This window comes from Balaenoptera borealis (genome assembly GCF_965194805.1).
Source record: "Balaenoptera borealis genome assembly, chromosome: X".
NCBI lineage: Eukaryota > Metazoa > Chordata > Mammalia > Artiodactyla > Balaenopteridae > Balaenoptera > Balaenoptera borealis.
Window position 1 is genome coordinate 85,373,325 of NC_138881.1, and position 20,038 is coordinate 85,393,362.

General features: G+C 36.9%; 1 protein-coding gene and 1 pseudogene across 2 annotated transcripts; one reads left to right on the forward strand and one right to left on the reverse strand.

The window, feature by feature from the left end:
- The first annotated feature begins 808 nt into the window (after window positions 1-808).
- LOC309620743 (large ribosomal subunit protein eL32 pseudogene) lies at window positions 809-10,977 on the forward strand (annotated as a pseudogene). The gene has a single exon. The product of its transcript is annotated as a large ribosomal subunit protein eL32 pseudogene (transcript).
- A 5,362-nt stretch (window positions 10,978-16,339) lies between these two features.
- On the reverse strand, window positions 16,340-18,976 carry LOC309620588 (endogenous retrovirus group K member 13-1 Env polyprotein-like). Its single transcript, XM_082377334.1, has 2 exons — window positions 18,589-18,976; window positions 16,340-18,137 (listed from the first exon to the last, which is right to left on the reverse strand). The coding sequence occupies exon 2, from the start codon at window positions 18,069-18,071 to the stop codon at window positions 16,728-16,730; it is 1,344 nt and encodes a 447-aa protein (XP_082233460.1). The 5' UTR covers window positions 18,072-18,137; window positions 18,589-18,976; the 3' UTR covers window positions 16,340-16,727.
- Between the last annotated feature and the right edge of the window lie 1,062 nt (window positions 18,977-20,038).

Below are 20,038 nucleotides of genomic sequence, written 5' to 3' on the forward strand. Positions count from 1 at the left end.
TTAAAGCTGAGTAATATTCCATTTTATATATATATAATGGAATATATATAAGCTTTTTGGTTGCTTCCATATTTTGGCTATTGTAAATAATGTTGCAGTGAACATAAGGGTGCATATAACTTTTTGAATTATTGTTTTTGTTTTCTTTGGAATGGAATTCCTGGATCATATGCTAGTTCTATTTTTAACTTTTTGAGAAACCTCCATACTGTTTTCTATAGTGGCTGCACCTATTTACATTCCCACCAACAATGCATGTGTTCCCTTTTCTCCATACCCTCGCCAGCATTTGTTATTTGTTGTCTTTTTGGTAATAGCCATTCAGATAGGCATGAGGTGATATCTCATTGTGGTTTTGATTCGCATTTCCCTGATGATTAGTGATGTTGAGCCTTAGTTATATTTTTGAAGCCTCCCTAACTGTTTTTAGTTTTCTTTTCTTTATGGCTCTATAACTTTCACAGATGTACTGGAAATACTGTGTCCTGATTTTTCATGCTTACTATTAGTAATAATTCTGCAAAATTGTGTGCCACTAACAGAGGGAGTATATTGTACAGGTGAAAAGACCAGGTTCCAGAATCAGACTGCCTGGGTTTAAGTTCTGGCTCTGCCACTCACATCTCTATGTCTCAATTCTCTTATCTGTAAAATGGGGACAATCATAGCACATGCAAAACCTTTAGAAGAGGACTTAACACATACATGGTCACTATATATTAACTTTTTATTGGTATCTCCACAGTGCAACAAATAGCACGGGGTTTCTCAAAGGAAAGCAGTTATTATATATATATATATATAAATTGAATTTTAATAAAACCACCTATAGATTATTTATATAACTAGTATTTACTCAACTACTTCTTATTAAAAAATATCCCAATCACTTCAAACTACTTTGGAGGCAGTATGGTAAAAGAGGAAGAACACCATTTTTATTTAGAAAACCTGCATTCAAATCCCAGTTTTAACATTTACTTGCTGTGTAACTATATGCAAGTTTCTTAGTCTCTCTAATCCTCACTCTTTTTATTTGTAAAATAAGGATAATAATAGTACTGACCTCATAAGATTGTTATGAGGCTTAAATAACACATAGGCAATACTTAATAATAGACATTTGCATGTTAAATGCTCAAATATACAAAGAGCTCTGTAATCAGAATTTCTGGTTTCATATCTGTGCGGGTTATTTTTATGTGTGAACCTGGAGGGTGTTTCTGGATGAGAATAACATTTAAATCAGTGGCCTTTGAGTAAGCACATCATCCTTCTTAATGTGGATGGGCCTCATTTATTCAGTTGAAGGCCTGAATAGAACAAACAAAAACAAACCCTCCCAGAGCAAGAGAGAATTATCCAGCAGCCTGTCTTTGGACTTCATCTGCACCATTGGCTCTCCTGAGTCTCAAGCCTGCTGGCCCACTATGCAGACTTGGACTAGCCAGCCGTCATAATTGTCTGAGCCAATTCCTTATAATAAATCTCTTTCTATTAATAAGCACACATTATTGGTTCTGTTTCTCTAGAGTACTCTCACTAATACAATGTCTCAGCTCTGCAACTCACTGCCTCTCTGATCTTATACAAATTGTTTCATCACTCTGAGCCTCATTTTTTCATCTCCAAAATGGAAATAACGATCCTTTCCTCACTTGCTTGTTGTAATAATCAAGTGAGTTAAAGTCTATACAGTGCCTAGCAGGTGATTTGGGAACTAGGAAGCACTCAGGATATGAGCTTTATGGAGTACCGGAAAACAGGAGTCACTTTTTCCCCAGATGAGTTTTCAGTTCTTTATTTTGTTCAAGAATTAAAAGGGCAAAATGCATTGATTGTCAGTATAAATTATTTCAGAAAGTTAAGGCAGGTCCCAAAGATAAAAAATTTGGAGTATGGGAAAGTTTTCACTATTTTTCCAGACCTAGCAGAGCTCCATCATGTGAGGACAATGCAATTTTACTGTACAATATTACCGTAGGGAACTGGAGCCATGCTTCTGACAAGTTTCTGTATCTTAATTTTGTGTATCATTGTTTTCTGAGATGGCATTCATGGGGTTCTTTTTCCCCTATGAATATGTCCCCAAGACACCTGCTCAGTTTATTTTGTAAAAGAACATATAAAACAAAACAGAACAGAACATGAGGTTTCCTGCTTTGACAAAACCTGTTTTGATATTGTAGAAAAAAAAAAGCATATATTATTCCTCCATTGAGCCAAGACCTTCACAGAATGCCAAAAATATCCAGACTCTAACACACAGGGAGACAAAGAGACAATGATGACGTTTCCCTGCATTAATGGTGGGTAGTCAACGCAGGCTGCACATTCACCTTGATCGAGCCTCAGGGTGGAATGTTGGGTCACCAGCAGAGCTGGCTGCCAAAGTGAGGACAGGGACACAATGTGCATTGGCTTTGGGGACCTTGGTACTTCACTGAGGAAGTCTTGGATGGAGAAAAGGGAGGATGAGGAGCTCCTAACCCTGGTTGGGGGGGGGGGTGGTGAGGTGGGGGAAGGTCACAGACCTGCTGGGTGGCACTCAGTTCTTGACCTCATCTTTGGTTTTCCATATTGAGCAGAACCTCTGTGTTGGAAACACTGTTACTTCCACAGAAGGCATAGTCCTGGATTCAGCCATACAGGTCCTGAGCCCCATTATCTTAAGTCCTGGAGTATGGAGAACTTGAATCTGAGACTATGTATATGTGGTCCTATGGCGTCTTCCCAACCAATCTGTAATGGTTCTAAAATCACTGTATAGATTAAACACAAGTACTTGTTTACTGAACTGTTACTCTGTGCTACAAATTGGGCTATGTTCTCCATTTCACTCTATAACACCTCTATGAGGTAGGTACTATTTACCCGATTTTACAAATGTGGAAACTGGGGCTTTTTAAGGAGTATGCACTTTACCCAAGTATACAAAATCCCATGTTCTAATCCAGTAGTTCTCAAATTCCACTGCAATCAAAATCACTTTTTTTAGAAAAATATAAATAACTGGTCCAATTCCCAGAGATTTCAATTAAATCTGTGGTTGGGCCAAGGTATCAATCATAAAACAAAAAACAAAACTAACTTCCCCAAATTATTCTAATGTGCAGCCAGAGTTGAGAAGCCCTGTTCTAAGCCATTACACTATATAAGTGTTTTCCAAAATTGTTTTAACTCTCCAGTAAGAGACTTATTTTACATTATAACTCAGTAGATAGATATAAAACTGAAACAAAAATTCACAAAACAATATTTATGCTTACTACCTGCAAGCATTTGTTTATTTTCTATTCTAGTCTAGTCTATAACATTTTGCATTGCTGGTTGTAACCTACTGAATTGATTTTACAACCCATTGACTGGTTGCCAATCAGGGTTTGAAAATCACTGCTCTTTACACTGCTTAATAAAAATGTGCCTCATTTTGCTACCTCTCCCTGCTGTATATTCTAGTTGAGTCTCACTCTCCACAAGGAAGGCCACTCATTCCTTGAGTGCTAAGAGACCATTCCCATCTAATTCCATCCCGGCATCCTCCACTCATTCTGCATCCTCCTCTTACAGCTGGTTGCCTACACATGGCAATTGACTCTGTCACATTTTCTTCAAGCATATGATTCTTACAGCCAATAAGGTTATGACTCAAGAAAATTGACACTTTTAGGTCCAAGAACTGGCGACAAGTTCATAAAATTTATTTCATTCTAGAGCAGAAAAAATCCCAATACTATTAGTTTTCTATTGCTGTGTAACAAATTACCACAAATTTAGTGGCTTGAAACAACAGGTTCCACAGATCAGATATGAAGGAACAGGTTAGTTAGATCATCTGCTCAAGGTCTCACCAGGATGAAATAAAGGTGTTGGCTGCAGCTGTGATCTCATCTGGGGCTCAAGTTCTTCCTCCAATCTCACTGGTTTTTGGAAGAGTTCAGTTATTTGGGGCTGTGGCTGTAGAACTCATGGTGGTTGGCTTCTTCAAGGTCAGCAGGAGGACTCTCTTTACAGGAATGGTTCAGTCCCTTTATAAACGGCCAACCTGATCAGGCCACACCCACCCATGATGATCTCCCTTGTGATTAAGTATTAAAAATCAACTACTTAGTAATCTAATCGTGAGAGTGATATCCCATTCACAGTTCCTGCCCATACACAAGGAGTGGGAATCATATAGGGTGTGTACATCGAAGTCTTAAGGATCATCTTAGAATTCAGCCTGCCACACCAACCATCTCTTTTTTTTCCCAAGATCTGTCCTGGTTGTAGCACTGAAAGTCCCACATCCGCAGGGAAAACACTTGGTCACAGGGAAACTGGTACAGTTGGTTACCTTACCAGTAGAAAGTGAAGTCTCTCAGCTAGCACTTTTTATGTTCCATACCTAATGAAAGTCCAATTACAGGGAACCTGGCTATGGAGTTTGTTCCTGTTCTCCTCTAATAAAATTTTTGTAAAGATGGATTATCAAGTAGTGTTCCTATGGTTAGATGCCTCAGAGTCAGCATCACAGAAACACTTGACCAAAATTTTATATTTCTTTTGTGGCATATCCCACCTACTGTGCACACCAATGTTCACAAATGGAACACTATGGAGAGGAAAGAATATCACATTTTTACGGTTCCTTTTGAATGCACTGTGTGTAAATTAATAAATGCAGTTTTATCTCAGTAGTGTAAGTAAAATTCTAAGTGTAGGCAAAAATGGCTAAAGTTACCAGTGCTTTCAGATCAAGTCTAATTTAAATTTCAAACATCACTAATTAACATAATCTTCTTTTTTCTCCCTCAATATTTGTTTTACACATTCTCACCTAAATTCAACAAACATGGTGGCTTAATAAAATAATACAAGAATTTTAGAATAATAAATGTGGTACTGCAACAACATTGAATTACAGTTTACTAGCACTTTTACTGTCTTCTTGCCCCCCCCTTATGAATATTTTAAGGCAAATAAAAACAAAAGGAAAAGGTGAGCTTCTGATTAAAAGCAAACCTTAATTTTATATTTCATTATGCACTATGCTTTCTTCCCATGATTGGAAAATTATTTTCTAAATCAAAAACTGAAACCAAGACAATTGGTTCCTATTTATTTCTATACAGATTATTTTACATCATTTAAAAATGGAATGCAAATTCCAAGGTAAAAACCTAGAATATTTCCTCCCACAGTAGAATATAAGTTTTCAGCTTTTATAGGATATTAGTTCCCTGGAATTCTTGGCACTGGGATGTGATTCTTTGTATTGCCTTTGTCTATTTGGAAGGATAGATCAATGGCAATTGTTCTTTTTATTATTTGATCCTAGCTTGAAGTTCTCTCTCTGTTTCATCTGCCTTGGAACAAATTCAGTTGCATAAAAACACAGTCCTTAGACACCCACTTATTATAAATGACTTCTCATCCTACTTTACATAGGTTTTACCATCAGCTCAAGAAATATCTTCAGAATATTAACAGACATAAAAAATTCCACTCAAAATGACATTTGACTTTTCATTTAAAATTTCAGATGCTTTTCTTTTTCATATGAATATTCACTGCCCATATCTCCTCTCATTTCTTTTCCAAAGGTCGACTTCAGCATGTAGGTGACAATCATTTGTTGCTTCATGTCAAACATTTCTAATATAATGAGTTTATGTGTTGATTTTTAGTTTTTGTTTTGTTTTTTCCTGTGGAAGAAGAATCTGTTGAGCTTTCTAGTCTGACCAGTAATCAAACCTCAGCGAGACAATACTTCACTGTCCTGATGCCTTGCCATCATGAGCAAGGAGGCCATGACACCACCCCAAACCTGGAAAATCTGTTTTCTCACTTTCCAGCTTTTAGACATTAAAGTTGATTTATTTGAAGACGCACTTAGAAGGAAAGAGGGCAAGGATTTAATACACATCATGGGATTCTGTACTATACGCCTCACTGTATCTTAGTAAAACATATTTTAACATAATTGGTCATTCTGGAATCCTTCCCAGAAGCATAGAAGTGCCTACAATGGGGGTAAAAATGAACTGCCAATGCTAAATCCAGACACTTATTTCAGACTTTTAATTCCACCATATGCAAATGTCTTTCCAAGCCTTAAAAATAAAGAAAAAGGCTTCATTCAGAATGTTTAAGTATATCAAAGAGCACTGTTTCCTGGTTACTGCCAATGTTCACTGTTAAACACAGGGGGCCTCGAAGGAAACACAGACTGTTTAGAAATAGAATGTTCATCAAGATATAATGGTTGATAATTATATTGCTTCATTCCCAAGTTGTTTCCCATAGAAAATGTAAAACAACACTTACATGTTGGCATCATATCACCACCAACTGGCTGAAAGTGCTTACTAGGAAGAAAATCAGCTTTTAAAAGGAACACAAAAAGGAATAAACAATAAACATCCAGTATTTGATAAACTCATGGAGAAGCCAAATACTCCTTAAGTTGCCTTTAATTAATTAATTAATTAATTAATTTATTTATTTATTTGCAACTAAGATTAAATTTCAACCACCTCAAATCTAAGGAACGCTGGCAGCTGAGATTCTGGTAACTTTGTAAACAAGTCCACCATGTGTCAATCTATCTTTTAGCCTTGACAAATTTTGAAGAATTGGTTCACTAAGTTTGTTCACTCCTTTATGAACCTTGTCCAAATAGACTATTTTATGTATTCATTTGGTGACATTATCTGAACATCCCAACATTTTTAAAGAGTCTTCTGCTTCCTGGTCGCTGATTAAACTTCATTTAGAACATCCAGATATATTTAGGAATATGCGTAATGGCATATGGTTTAGATAATGTATATACACTGGCTTAGACAATTTCATTTGGCAGTGAGAAATTCCAGCACCTGTCTTCCCAGAGAAACTATCAACTTATAAAACTGGAAACCTGATTGGAGTTATTAATCCAAAGCACTTAGGGTTTTACAACTAACACATAACATTTTTATATATTAGTTCTAACAATATTCAGGAGTCTACAGTACTTATCAAAAAATGATATATTTCTAGTTCTTATGAAACCCTCAGGTTCACCTTCTCACCTACAGAACTCATCATAAAACACAACATGTATCTTGTAGATATTATTGCTTTGTGTATGTGTGATCAAAGGTTACTGCACTCTAACCTATAGATATGCATATGGAAAAGTATACTTCTTTCCTCGGTGATGATCCTTGCAGCTTTGTTTAGATGGTTATGTCAGCTCTTTCCTCTTAATTTTTACCTCATTCCCTATACAATTATTTGGCTCTGGGCAAGGAAAATGAGGCTTCTGAGTGTTTAACAATTTAGTAGAGATAGACATGTAAAAATTGCACATCCTATTTGGTTAACTGCACCCTTATTTACCTTTTTACTTTTTTCAGTTCTCATTCTCTAGTATGGAAGCGTGGTTTGTAATAGCAATCAGATTTAGCCCTTTATTTCTATTCTTGCTTCCACTACTCTGGATTATTTGCAAGACCACAACAATCTCCAAACTAAATTCCTTGTCTCAAGTATTTTTGTCCTCTAATCCACTCTTCATACCACTGCCAAATTTATCTCTTTCAAGCACCACTTACAATTTGTAATCCTTTATGTCCACGTTCCTACAAAGGTATCCTGCTGTTTACTGGATCAAATCCAAACTCATCATTTGACAGTTCAAACCCCATAATCTAATACAACACTCCCTCTCCCTAGCCAGTGATACTGACTTTCAGTTCTGGTTAGGTCACATCTCTTGTCAACCCATTCACACTCCCCACAAAATCATGACACATTTATATGATTCAGCTATTCATTTATATTGTAAAATGAATATTATATTAATATAACAAAAAATTCAAGACAAAACTGCCCACAAGCTCATAGCAATCAGATATGTTCACTTGTCTTTTCTTCACATAATAATAACAGCAAATAATGATATACTATTTATCATGTGTCAGCCATATTCTAATAGCTTTAAAAATATGATCTGTATAACCAGCATCTACTCTGATTGGTTGGGGCTTGTGCCACACTACTTGTTAAATATAGTGACTATCATCCTTGGTAACAGGAGTGGTCAGAGAAAGCTTTTATCTGTGTTGAATTAAGGAAGGGAGTACTGAAAAGCATTTCAAGCAAAGGAAGTGATATGCTACGGGTCACCAGGGTCTAAGAAAACATAGGAAATTGCAAGTAGGCCAGGGCACTTGGAGTGAAAAGGGAGTAGGAGATTGAGAGCAGATGCTAGAAAGGCATGCTCCAGAAAGATCATTATGGACCTTGAAAATCATTAAAGCAAAGCAGAAACTAAAGTAGAGAAATGACATGTTCAGATTAGTATTTTAGAAACTTTACTCTGTCAGCAGTGTGGGGAATAGATTTAAGAGGTTAGGTTGTAGGTAGGGTTACTTGTGTGGGGGAACTCTTTTCTGACTCTGTCACATTTGTCTATCTCAGGTTCTATTCTGTGAACAGTATTGAGGTTTTTTTGTTTGTTTGTTTGTTTTTGTATTGAGTTTTAAACTTCTTTCCCACATGAAAGTGGAATACAGCATTTTACCTCTTCTCCCAAAAACTGTCTGTCAGTACAACAGGAATGCCCATGTCTGTTCTGTATCCACGTCACTCTCTAGTTCAGTTGTTTCTAAGGACTTGCTGTGAAACAAAATAGAATCCAAAGACTTTCTTTTGGTTTACAATGTCCTCTATGATCTTTTCTCTGCCCAAGTCCATGAACTGATCTCATATCATTCTCACCTTCACTCACCATGGTCCAGCCACACTGGCCTTGTTTTATTATTTGAATAAATGAAGGACTTGGCATCAGTTGTTTCCTTCTGCCTAGAATGTACCAACACCCTTCCATTCTCTATCTCCAATGTCACTACAGCTAGATATTTTTTCTTCATATCTCAGCTTAGATATCACCTCAAAGAGGCCTTTCTTAGCCACTAAATCTAAAGAAACCAAAGAGTGTTCTGCCTATGCTTTCCTCTAGGAGTTTTATGGTTTCCAGTCTTACATTTAGAATTTTAATCAATTTTGAGTTTATTGTTGTATGTGGCATTAGAGAATGTTCTAATTTCATTCTTTTACGTGTAGCTGTCCAGTTTTCCCAGCACCACTTATTAAAGAGACTGTATTTTCTCCATGGTATACGCTTTCCTCCTTTGCCATAGATTAATTGACCATGGATGCATGGGCTTATTTCTGGGCTGTCTATTCTGTTCCACTGATCTACGTGTCTGTTTCTGTGCCAGTACCACACTGTTTTGATTACTGTAGCTTTGTAGTATAGTCTGAAGTCAGGGAGCATGATTCCTCCAATTCTGTTCTTATTTCTCAAGATAATTTTCTTGTTCCTGACCTTAGAGAAAATGCTTTCAGCTTTTCACTGTTGAGTATAATGTTAGCTGTGAGTTTGTCATATTTGGCCTTTATTGTGCTGAAGTATGTTCACTCTATGCCCACTTTCTGGAGAGACTTTAATTATAAATAGATGTTGAATTTTGTCAAAAGCTTTTCCTGCATCTATTGAAATGATCATATGGTTTTTATTCTTCAATTTGTTAATGTGGTATATCACATTAATTGATTTGTGGATATTGAAAAATCCTTGCATCCCTGGGATAAATCCCACTTGATCATGGTGTATGATCATTTGCTGACAGTCTTTGACATAAATTATAGCAATATTTTTGAATTTATCTCCTAAAAAAAGGATATAAAAGCAAAAATAAACAAATGGAACCTAATTAATCATAAAATCTTTTGCACAGCAAAGGAAAATATCGACAAAATAAGAAGATAACTTGCCGAATGGGAGAAAATATTTGCAAGTAATATGACTGATAAGGGGTTAATAACCAAAATATATAAACAGCACATATAACTCAACATCAAAAGAACAACCTGATTAATAATAAGAAGAAGACCTGAATAAATATTTTTGTAAAGAGAACATGCAGATGGTCAACAGGCAGATGAAAATATGCTCAACATCATTAATCATCAGGGAAATGCAAATCAAAACCACAATGAGATACCACCTCACACCTGCCAGAATGGTTATCATCAAAAAGAACACAAATAACAAATGTTGGAGAGTATGTGGAGAAAAGGAAACACTTGTACACTGTTGCTGGGAATGTAAATTGTGTAACCACTGTGTAAAACAGTACAGAGGTTTCTCAAAAATTTTTAAATAGAACTGCCATATTACCCAGCAATCACACTGCTGGGTTTATATCTGAAAGAAACAAAAACACTAATTTGAGCCCCTCTCTTCCTTGGCACTCCCTATGGGGGTGGAAGTCATTTTCTACTCAGCATCATGGCTGCTCTCAGATCCCTCGTGAAGTCCAAGATCATCAAAAGGACGACCAAGAAGTTCATTCAACAACAGTCAGACTGATATGTCAAAATTAAGTGGAACTGGCAGAAACCCAGAGGCATTGACAACAGGGTGTGAAGGAGATTCAAGGGCCAGATCTTGATGCCCAACATCAGTTATGGGAACAACAAGAAAACAAACACATGCTGCCCAGCAGCTTCTGGAAGTTCCTAGTCCACAGCATCAAGGAACATGAAGTGCTGCTGATGTGCAACAAATCTTACTGTGCTGAAATTATTCACAATATCTTATCCAAGAACCACAAAACCATTGCGGAAAGAGCACCCCAGCTGTCCATCAGAGTCACCAATCCCAATATCAGGCTGAAAAGCGAAGAAAATGAATAGACAGCTCATGGTGCACATTGTGTTTGTGTTAATAAAACCATGAAACTCGAAAAAAACACTAATTTGAAAAGATACATGAATCCCAAAGTTCACAGTAGCATTATTCACAGTTGCTAAGATATGGAAGCCACCTAAGTGTATTCTTTTTTTCTTTTTTTAACATCTTTATTGGAGCATAATTGCCTTAAGATGTTTTGTTAGTTTCCACAATATGACAGAGGGAATCAGCTATATGTATACATATATCCCCATATCCACTCCCTCTTGCGTCTCCCTCCCACCCTCCCTATCCCACCTCTATAAGTGGTCACAAAGGATGGAGCTGATCTCCCTGTGCTATGCGGCTACTTCCCACTAGCTATCTATTTTACATTTGGTAGTGTATATATGTCAATGCCACTCTCTCACTTCCTCCCAAATTACCCATCCCTCTCCCTGTGTCCTCAAGTCCATTCTCTACATACACGTCTTTATTCCTATCCTGCCCCTAGGTTCTTCAGAAACATTTTTTTTTTTTTTTAGATTCCGTATATATCTGTTAGCATACAGTATTTGTTTTTCTCTTTCTGACTTACTTCACTCTGTATGACAGTCTCTAGGTCCATCCACCTCACTACAAATAACACAATTTTGTTTCTTTTTATGGCTAAGTAATATTCCACTGTACATATGTGCCACATATTTTTAACCATTCGTCTGTTGATGGAAACTTAGGTTGCTTCCATGTCCTGGTTATTGTAATTAGAGCTACAATGAACATTGTGGTACATGACTCTTTTTGTTTTTTTGGTTTTTTGTTTTTTTTTAAACATCTTTATTGAAGTATAATTGCTTTACAATGGTGTGTTAGTTTCTGCTTTATAACAAAGTGAATCAGTTATAAATATACATATGTTCCCATATCTCTTCCCTCTTGCATCTCCCTCCCTCCCACCCTCCCCATCCCACCCCTCTAGGTGGTCACAAAGCACCGAGCTGATCTCCCTATGCTCTGCGGCTGCTTCCCACTAGCTATCTATTTTACATTTGGTAGTGTATATATGTCCATGACACTCTCTCACCCTGTCACATCTCACCCCTCCCCCTCCCCATATCCTCAAGTCCATTCTCTAGTAGGTCTGTGTCTTTATTCCCGTCTTGCCACTAGGTTCTTCATGGCCTTTTTTTTTCCCCCTTAGATTCCATATATATGTGTTAGCATACTGTATTTGTTTTTCTCTTTCTGACTTACTTCACTCTGTATGACAGACTCTAACTCCATCCATCTCATTACAAATAACTCCATTTCATTTCTTTTTATGGCTGAGTAATATTCCATTGTATATATGTGCCACATCTTCTTTATCCATTCATCTGATGATGGACACTTAGGTTGCTTCCATGTCCTGGCTATTGTAAATAGAGCTGCAATGAACATTTTGGTACATGACTCTTTTTGAATTATGGTTTTCTCAGGGTATATGCCCAGTAGTGGGATTGCTGGGTCATATGATAGTTTTATTTTTAACTTTTTAAGGAACCTCCAGACTGTTCTCCATAGTGGCTGTATCAATATATATTCCAACCAACAGTGCAAGAGGATACCATTTTCTCCACACCCTCTTCAGCATTTATTGTTTGTAGACTTTTTGATGATGGCCATTCTTACTAGTGTGAGCTGATAACTCATTGTAGTTTTGATTTGCATTTCTCTAAGGATTAATGATGCTGACCATCCTTTAATGTGTTTGTTGGCTATCTGTATATTTTCTTTGAAGAAATTTCTATTTAGGCCTTTGGCCCGTTTTTGGATTGGGTTGTCTGTTATTTTGATATTGAGGTGCATGAGCTGCTTGAATATTTTGGAGATTAATCCTTTGTCAGTTGCTTCATTTGCAAATATGTTCTCCCATTCTGAGGGTTGTCTTTTCATCTTATTTATGGTTTCCTTTGTGTGCAAAAGCTTATAAGTTTCATTAAGTCCCATTGGTTTATTTTTGTTTTCATTTCCCTTTCTCTAGGAGGTGGGTCAAAAAGGATCCTGCTGTGATTTATGTCATAGAGTGTTCTGGCTATGTTTTCCTCTAAGACTTTTATAGTGTCTGGCCTTACATTTAGGTCTTTAATCCATTTTGAGTTTATTTTTGTGTATGGTGTTAGTTAGTGTTCTAATGTCATTCTTTTACATGTAGCTGTCTAGTTTTCAAAGCACCAATTATTGAAGAGGCTGTCTTAACTCCACTGTATATTCTTGCCTCCTTTATCAATGATAAGGTGACCATATGTGCGTGGGTTTATCTCTGGGCTTTCTATCCTGTTCCATTGATCTATATTTCTGTTTTTGTGCCAGTACCATACTGTCTTGATTACTGTAGCTTAGTAGTATAGTCTGAAGTCAGGGAGCCTGATTCCTCCAACTCTGTTTTTCTTTCTCAAGATTGCTTTGGCTATTTGGGGTCTTTTGTGTTTCCATACAAATTGTGAAATTTTTTGTTCTAGTTCTGTGAAAAATGCCCTTGGTAGTTTGACAGGGTTTGCATTGTACCTGCAGATTGCTTTGGGTAATATAGTCATTTTCACAATGTTGATTCTTCCAATGCAAGAACACGGTATATCTCTCCATCTGTTTGGATGACATTTAATTTCTTTAATCAGTGTCTTATAGTTTTCTGCATACAGATCTTTTGCCTCCTTAGGAAGGTTTTGCAATGGTAAATGGGAGTGTTTCCTTTTTTCTCTTTCAGAATTTTCATCATTACTGTGTAGGAATGTAAGAGATTTCTGTGCATTTATTTTGTATCCTGCTACTTTACCAAATTCATTGATAAGCTCTAGTAGTTTTCTGGTAGCATCTTTAGGTTTCTCTATGTATAGTATCATGTCATCTGCAAACTGACAGTTTTACTTCCTCTTTTCCAATTTGGATTCCTTTTATTTCCTTTTCTTCTCTGTTTCCTGTGGCTAAAACTTCCAAAACTATGTTGAGTAATAGTGGTGAGAGTGGGCAACCTTGTCTTATTCATGATCTTAGTGGAAATGGTTTCAGTTTTTCACCATTTAGAAAAATGTTTGCTGTAGCTTTGTCATATATGGCCATTATTATGTTGATGTAAGTTCCCTCTATGCCTACTTTCTGAGGGTTTTTATCATAAGTGTGTGTTGAATGCTGTCAAAAGCTTTTTCTGCATCTATTGAGGTTAACATATGGTTTTTATCATTCAGTTTGTTAATATGGTGTATCACATTGATTGATTTGCATATATTGAAGAATCCTTGCATTCCTGGGTTAATCCCCACTTGATCATGGTGTATGATCCTTTTAATATGCTGTTGGATTCTGTTTGCTAGGATTTTGTTGAGGATTTTGGCATCTATGTTCATCAGTGATATTGGCCTGTAGCTTTCTTTCTTTGTGACATTTTTGTCTGGTTTTAGTGTCAGGGTGATGGTGGCCTCGTAGAATGAATTTGGGAGTGTTCCTCCCTCTGCTATATTTTAGAAGGGTTTGAGAAGGATAGGTGTTAGCTTTTCTCTAAATGTTTGATAGAATTCGCCTGAGAAGACATCTGGTCCTGGGCTTTTGCCTATTGGAAGATTTTTAATCACAGTTTCAATTTCAGTGCTTGTGATTGGTCTGTTTATATTTTCTATGTCTTCCTGATTCAGTCTCGGGAGGTTGTGCTTTTCTAAGAATTTGTCCTTTTCTTCCAGGTGGTCCATTTTATTGGCATATAGTTGTTTGTAGTAATTTCTCATGATCCTTTGTATTTCGGCAGTGTCCAATGTTACTTCTCCTTTTTCATTTCTAATTCTGTTGATCTGAGTCTTCTTCATTTTTTTCTTGATGAGTCTGGCTCATGGTTTATCAACTTTGTTTATCTTCTCAAAGAACCAGCTTTTAGTTTTATTGATCTTTGTTAATGTGTCCTTCATTTCTTTTTCATATATTTCTGATCTAATTTTTATGATTTCTTTCCATCTGCTAACTTTGGGGTTTTTTGCTCTTCTTTCTCTAATTGCTTAGGTGTAGGTTTAGGTTGCTTATTTGAGATTATTCTTGTTTCTTGAGGTAGGATTTTATTGCTATAAAATTCCCTCTTAGAACTGCTTTTGCTGCATCCCATTTGTTTTGGATTATCTTGTTTTCATTGTCATTTGTTTCCAGGTATTTTTTATTTCCTCTTTGATCTCTTCAATAATCTCTTGGTTATCTAGTAGTGTATTGTTTAGCATCCATGTGTTTGTATTTTTTACAGCTATTTTTCCCATAATTGATATCTACTCTCATAGCATTGTGGTCAGAAAAGGTACATGATATGATTTCAGTTTTCTTAAACTTACCAAGGCTTGATTTGTGTCCCAAGATGTGATGTATCCTAGACAGTGTTCATGAGCACTTGAAAAGAAAGTGTATTCTGTTGGTTTTGGATGGAATATCCTGTAAATATCAATTACGTCCATCTTGTTCAATGTGTCATTTAAAGCTTATGTTTCCTTATTTATTTTCATTTTGGATGATCTGTCCTTTGGTGAAAGTGGTGTGTTAAAGTCCCCTACTATGATTGTGATACTGTCAATTTCCCCTTTTTTGGCTGCTAGCATTTGCCTTATGTATTGAGGTGTTCCTATTTTGGGTGCAGAAATATTTAAAATTGTTATATCTTCTTCTTGGATTGATCCCTTGAACATTATGTAGTGTCCTTCTTTGTCTCTTGCTATAGTCTTTATTAAAGTCTATTTTATCTGATATGTGAATTGCTACTCCAGCTTTCGTTTGATATTCATTTTCATGGAATATCTTTTTCTATTCCCTCAGTTTCAGTCTGTATGTGTCCCTAGGTCTGAAGTGGGTCTTTTATACACAGCATACATACAGGTCTTTTTTTTGTATCCATTCAGCAAGTCTATGTCTTTTGATTGGAGCATTTAATCCATTTACATTTAAGGTAATTATCGATATGTTTGTGCCTATTACTATTTTCTTAATTATTTTGGGTTTGTTATTGTAGGTCTTTTACTTCTCTTGTGTTTCCTGCCTAGAGAAGTTCCTTTAGCATTTGTTGTAAAGCTGGTTTTGTGGTGCTGAATTCTCTTAGCTTTTGCTTGTCTGTAAATGTTTTAATTTCTCCATCAAATGTGAAGGAGATCTTTGCTGGGTACAGTAATTTTGGTTGTAGGTTTTTCCATTTCATCATTTTAAATATGTCCTGCCACATCCTTCTGGCTTGTAGTTTTTCTGCTGAAATATCAGCTGTTAACCTTATGGGAATTCCCTTTTATATTATTTGTTGCTTTTCCCTTGCTGCTTTTAATACTTTTTCTTCGTTTTTAAGATTTGATAGTTTGATTCATATGTGTCTTGGCGTTTATCCTGTATGGGACTCTCTGTGCTTCCTGGACTTGACTGACTATTTTCTTTCCCACATTGGGGAATTTTTCAACCATAATCTCTTCAAATATTTTCTCAGTCCCTTTATTTTTCTCTTCTTCTTCTTGGACCCTTGTAATTAGAAAGTTGGTGCATTTAATATTTGCCGCAGACCGGCTGCAGAAAGCTAGAAGTTCCTGGCGGTGAGGGGTAAGGAACTGAAAAGCACCAGTATGGGGTCAGAAGGGCCAAGACAACTGATGGTTGCAAGGCAAGTTTATTCAAAGAGCATGAATGTATATATAGGTTCAGCACAGAACGAACACTAGGCAACAAATCAGTAAACCTTGTATTTCCACATAATTCTGTCACCACTATCTATGCGCCACTATCTATGCGCCACTATCTATGCGCCACTATCTATGCGTCAGCATGCCTTATGGGCCGTTCTTTGGAGATACAGACTTCCCCCTCAGGGCAGCACGTCCTTCTTCTGGGGAACAACCAGGGGCTCTTAGATCCAGAGCAGGCACCTGGAACGAAACTGGCCGCAAGCCATTTTCCTTTTTTACGCTCAATACCGCAGTGTCAGGAGTGCATACCAAGAAAGAGACAAGCAGTTCTCCGGAAAGCAGAAAGCTGAATAAGCTTACAGCTTGGGGGCCACCACATTTCCCCCTTTTTTATTATTTTTTAAAGCTTGATAATGTAGTTTTAAGCCATGAACATCCTGACGCAAGACAGCGAAGGGCCCCATTACAAATCTAACAACACAAGGTAATAAACCGATCACCAATAAAAGTAATACACCAATTGATATCAGGCCTGAGAGCCCTCCATGAATCCATTGTATCGGATTTAGCCCTTGTAGTTGATCTAATAATCCTTGAATCAAATTCTGGGGTCCATCTTCGTCCAGGTGGGCCTCTTGAATAGCTTGTATTTCGGCATTTAACTTTTGAATATCAAGGCTAATGTGTCCATCAGTCCATACACTTAATATATGCATTTTTACTTTTTCCCAATCCCATTGTGAATCATTATATAAATGTTGAGTTACACAAATCCAGGTATATTTGGCATGACAAATCAAACGCATTTTTAATTTTAAAGCCATAACTTGATCCCCTATTCCTATTAGAACATTTTTTAATTCATCTACTTCCGTTTTTAGTTGGGTATCAATATGACTTTGTAGGGCTAATGCTACACTAGTATTTTTAGATAACTGATTAACATAATGAGCCTGGTGAATAGTTTGTGAAAGAGCAATCCCAGCAGTGGCCGCAGTAGCAGTTAAAGCTGCTAAGGCTAGGATTGCACATATTAGAACATCTATAAATCTCTTCGGTCGTTTTAATGCTTCAGTCAATTCCAGCCAGGCTTGCATGCCAGTGTTATGATACCATGGTTCAGACAAATTAACAGGTAACATTACATAAGAAGGTTGCTTCATAATCATAACAGATGTAGATCCTTTAACGGGCAAAACACAACTACTAAAGATACAATTAACACAAGTAATATTATAACCTATAGGATTCATAGTGTTTTCTACAATTAAATCTCCAATCAATAAAGCATAAGGAGGAGCGACACAAGTAATCACCGGTCTATAAGAAAAGGATAAGGCAAGTTTCCAGAATTCCCATTGCTTGTAAAAAACAAGGCTGTTATTATTAACGGGGACAGAAGAAACTAGTATGGTGCCATTATCATAATCTAAAGTACAACAGACAGAGGCTTTAGTCCATGTATCATTACAAACAGGAAAATCAAACTGCGGGAATTCAGAAGCCATAAAAGCAGGAAATTGTAGTCCTGTGACAGTCTTTACGACCGTAATTTGATGTCCAGCTAATAACGTCCCTTGATTACCTATGGTAGTTTCAATACACAAATAATGTCCAGTATCTTCAATCCTCAAGCGATATATGCATAGAGAATGATCCAACGAAGTATTAGAAGCAAGCTTAGTTACTCTAGCATTCATGTGAATGGGAACGTTATCCTTATACCAAAATACAAAGGTGGATAAATCTTCTCGTCTAGGAACAGTCTGTTTGCAAGGAAGACAAATATTAGATCCCACAGCTTTATAATTTTTACGTAAATGAGTAAAAAATTGAGAGTTTACAGTGGTTTGGTAAGAAATAGCATGTTCTAAAGCAACAGCCTTAACACAACCAGAATTGGTACTCATAGGACTTAAACAAACAGGGGGAGTATTAAACCAATTAGAGTAGTTAACAGAAGTATTAGTAATAGGCAAATTTCCTAGCACTCTTCCAAAAGTAGAATCATTATAGAAAATTGGAAGGTCAGCTTCAGACCATGTAACAGGTTGTAATAAAGGAGGATCGGGTACATAAGCCCAATAAGATTTAGCCTCTATAGGTGGGGCTGCCAATACAGCTATCATGGCTAAAAAAAAGGTAAGAGGAGAGCGAGGATGAGCACTCTCCTCCATAATCCTACGTGCTTGAAATACTAAACATTGCAATTGATACCAAGTAATTTGATTTCGATCTCCCCTCGCCTCCCTGACAAGTTGTCTCCTACTCTGTCGCCGCATTCTTCTCGTCCGCCGGGGGAACCGGTTGGGGTGTGCTGTGGTCGATTGCGAGAGCCTCAGGCGACGCATTCTTCGAGTCAGGGTGTTTATTGGTGATGGCATGATAATGTCGAACCAAGCGCTCCGGGAGCCACCGAGGAGAGTCTGCCTCCCTAGGGAAAACACAAACATGGCCTCGGCCCCATACTAAAACAGGGTCTGGTCCATGCCAAAGGTTAGTCATGGGATCTTTCCATTTAACAAGCGCTTTTTCAGGAGGGGTTCCAGAAAGACCTGTAAACAATCGTTCATAAGGCGTGTGACTAAATGCATCTAAAGTTAAAAAATTTAAATAAAGCATGATTAAGCATAATCTGAGGAGATCTATCATATTCCCCCCTTTTTATTTTTTGTAATGTAATTTTTAATTGTTGGTTGGCACGTTCTACAATACCTTGACCCTGAGGATTGTAGGGAATGCCTGTTTTATGTGAAATATGAAAAGTTGCACAAAAATTGGCAAAAGCTTTACTCGTATATCCTGGAGCATTATCTGTTTTTAAAGCTTTAGGAATTCCCATAGATGCAAAACAATGAAATAAATGAATAATTACATATTTAGTAGATTCCCCAGCCAAAGGCGTAGCACATATAAAATTAGAGTAAGTATCAACAGTTACATGAACAAATTGTAATTTACCAAAAGAGGGAATATGAGTAACATCCATTTGCCAAAGATGATGAGGGAGTAAACCCCGAGGATTGACTCCAAATTGTGGAACAGGAAGGTGGGGTAAACATTTAGAGCAGGACTTAACAATGTATCGGGCTGTTTCTCTAGAAATAGAGAATTGTTTTTGAAGCATAGCAGCAGATTGATGATGTAAATTATGTGATTGAGTAGCAAGATCCTGAGGTTGAGATAAACTTAAGCCTATAATCTTTGTATTTTCGTCAGCCAATTGATTTCCCAAAGACAATGGGCCAGGGAGACCTGAATGGGCTCGAATATGTAATATGGCTACAGGAAACTCATGCTGACGAATAATCTTTTGTAGTTGAAAGAAAGTCTGAAACAATTGAGAATCAACAGTATTGCCAATTATAGCAGTTTCTATGTTACGCAAAATAGTAACCAAATAATGGCTATCCGTATAGAGATTAAAAGAACAATGTGAAAAGATTTGAAAAGCCAAGGAAATCGCAGGTAATTCAACTCGTTGGGCAGAGGTATGATCTGTTTGTTCTTTATGAAGTAAGTCATCAGAAATAACCACAGCGATGCCATTGGCAGAACCATCAGTAAAAACATTTGGGGCATTGAGAATAGGAGTTGAACATATAGTTTTAGGAAAAATAAATAGATGTTGAGTAGCAAAATGAAGGAGCTTATTAGAAGGATAATG

Bases quoted from the DNA above. Each gene is read 5' to 3' on its own strand.
- LOC309620588 (XM_082377334.1), bottom strand. From the start codon at position 18,071: ATGAATGCTAGAGTAACTAAGCTTGCTTCTAATACTTCGTTGGATCAT.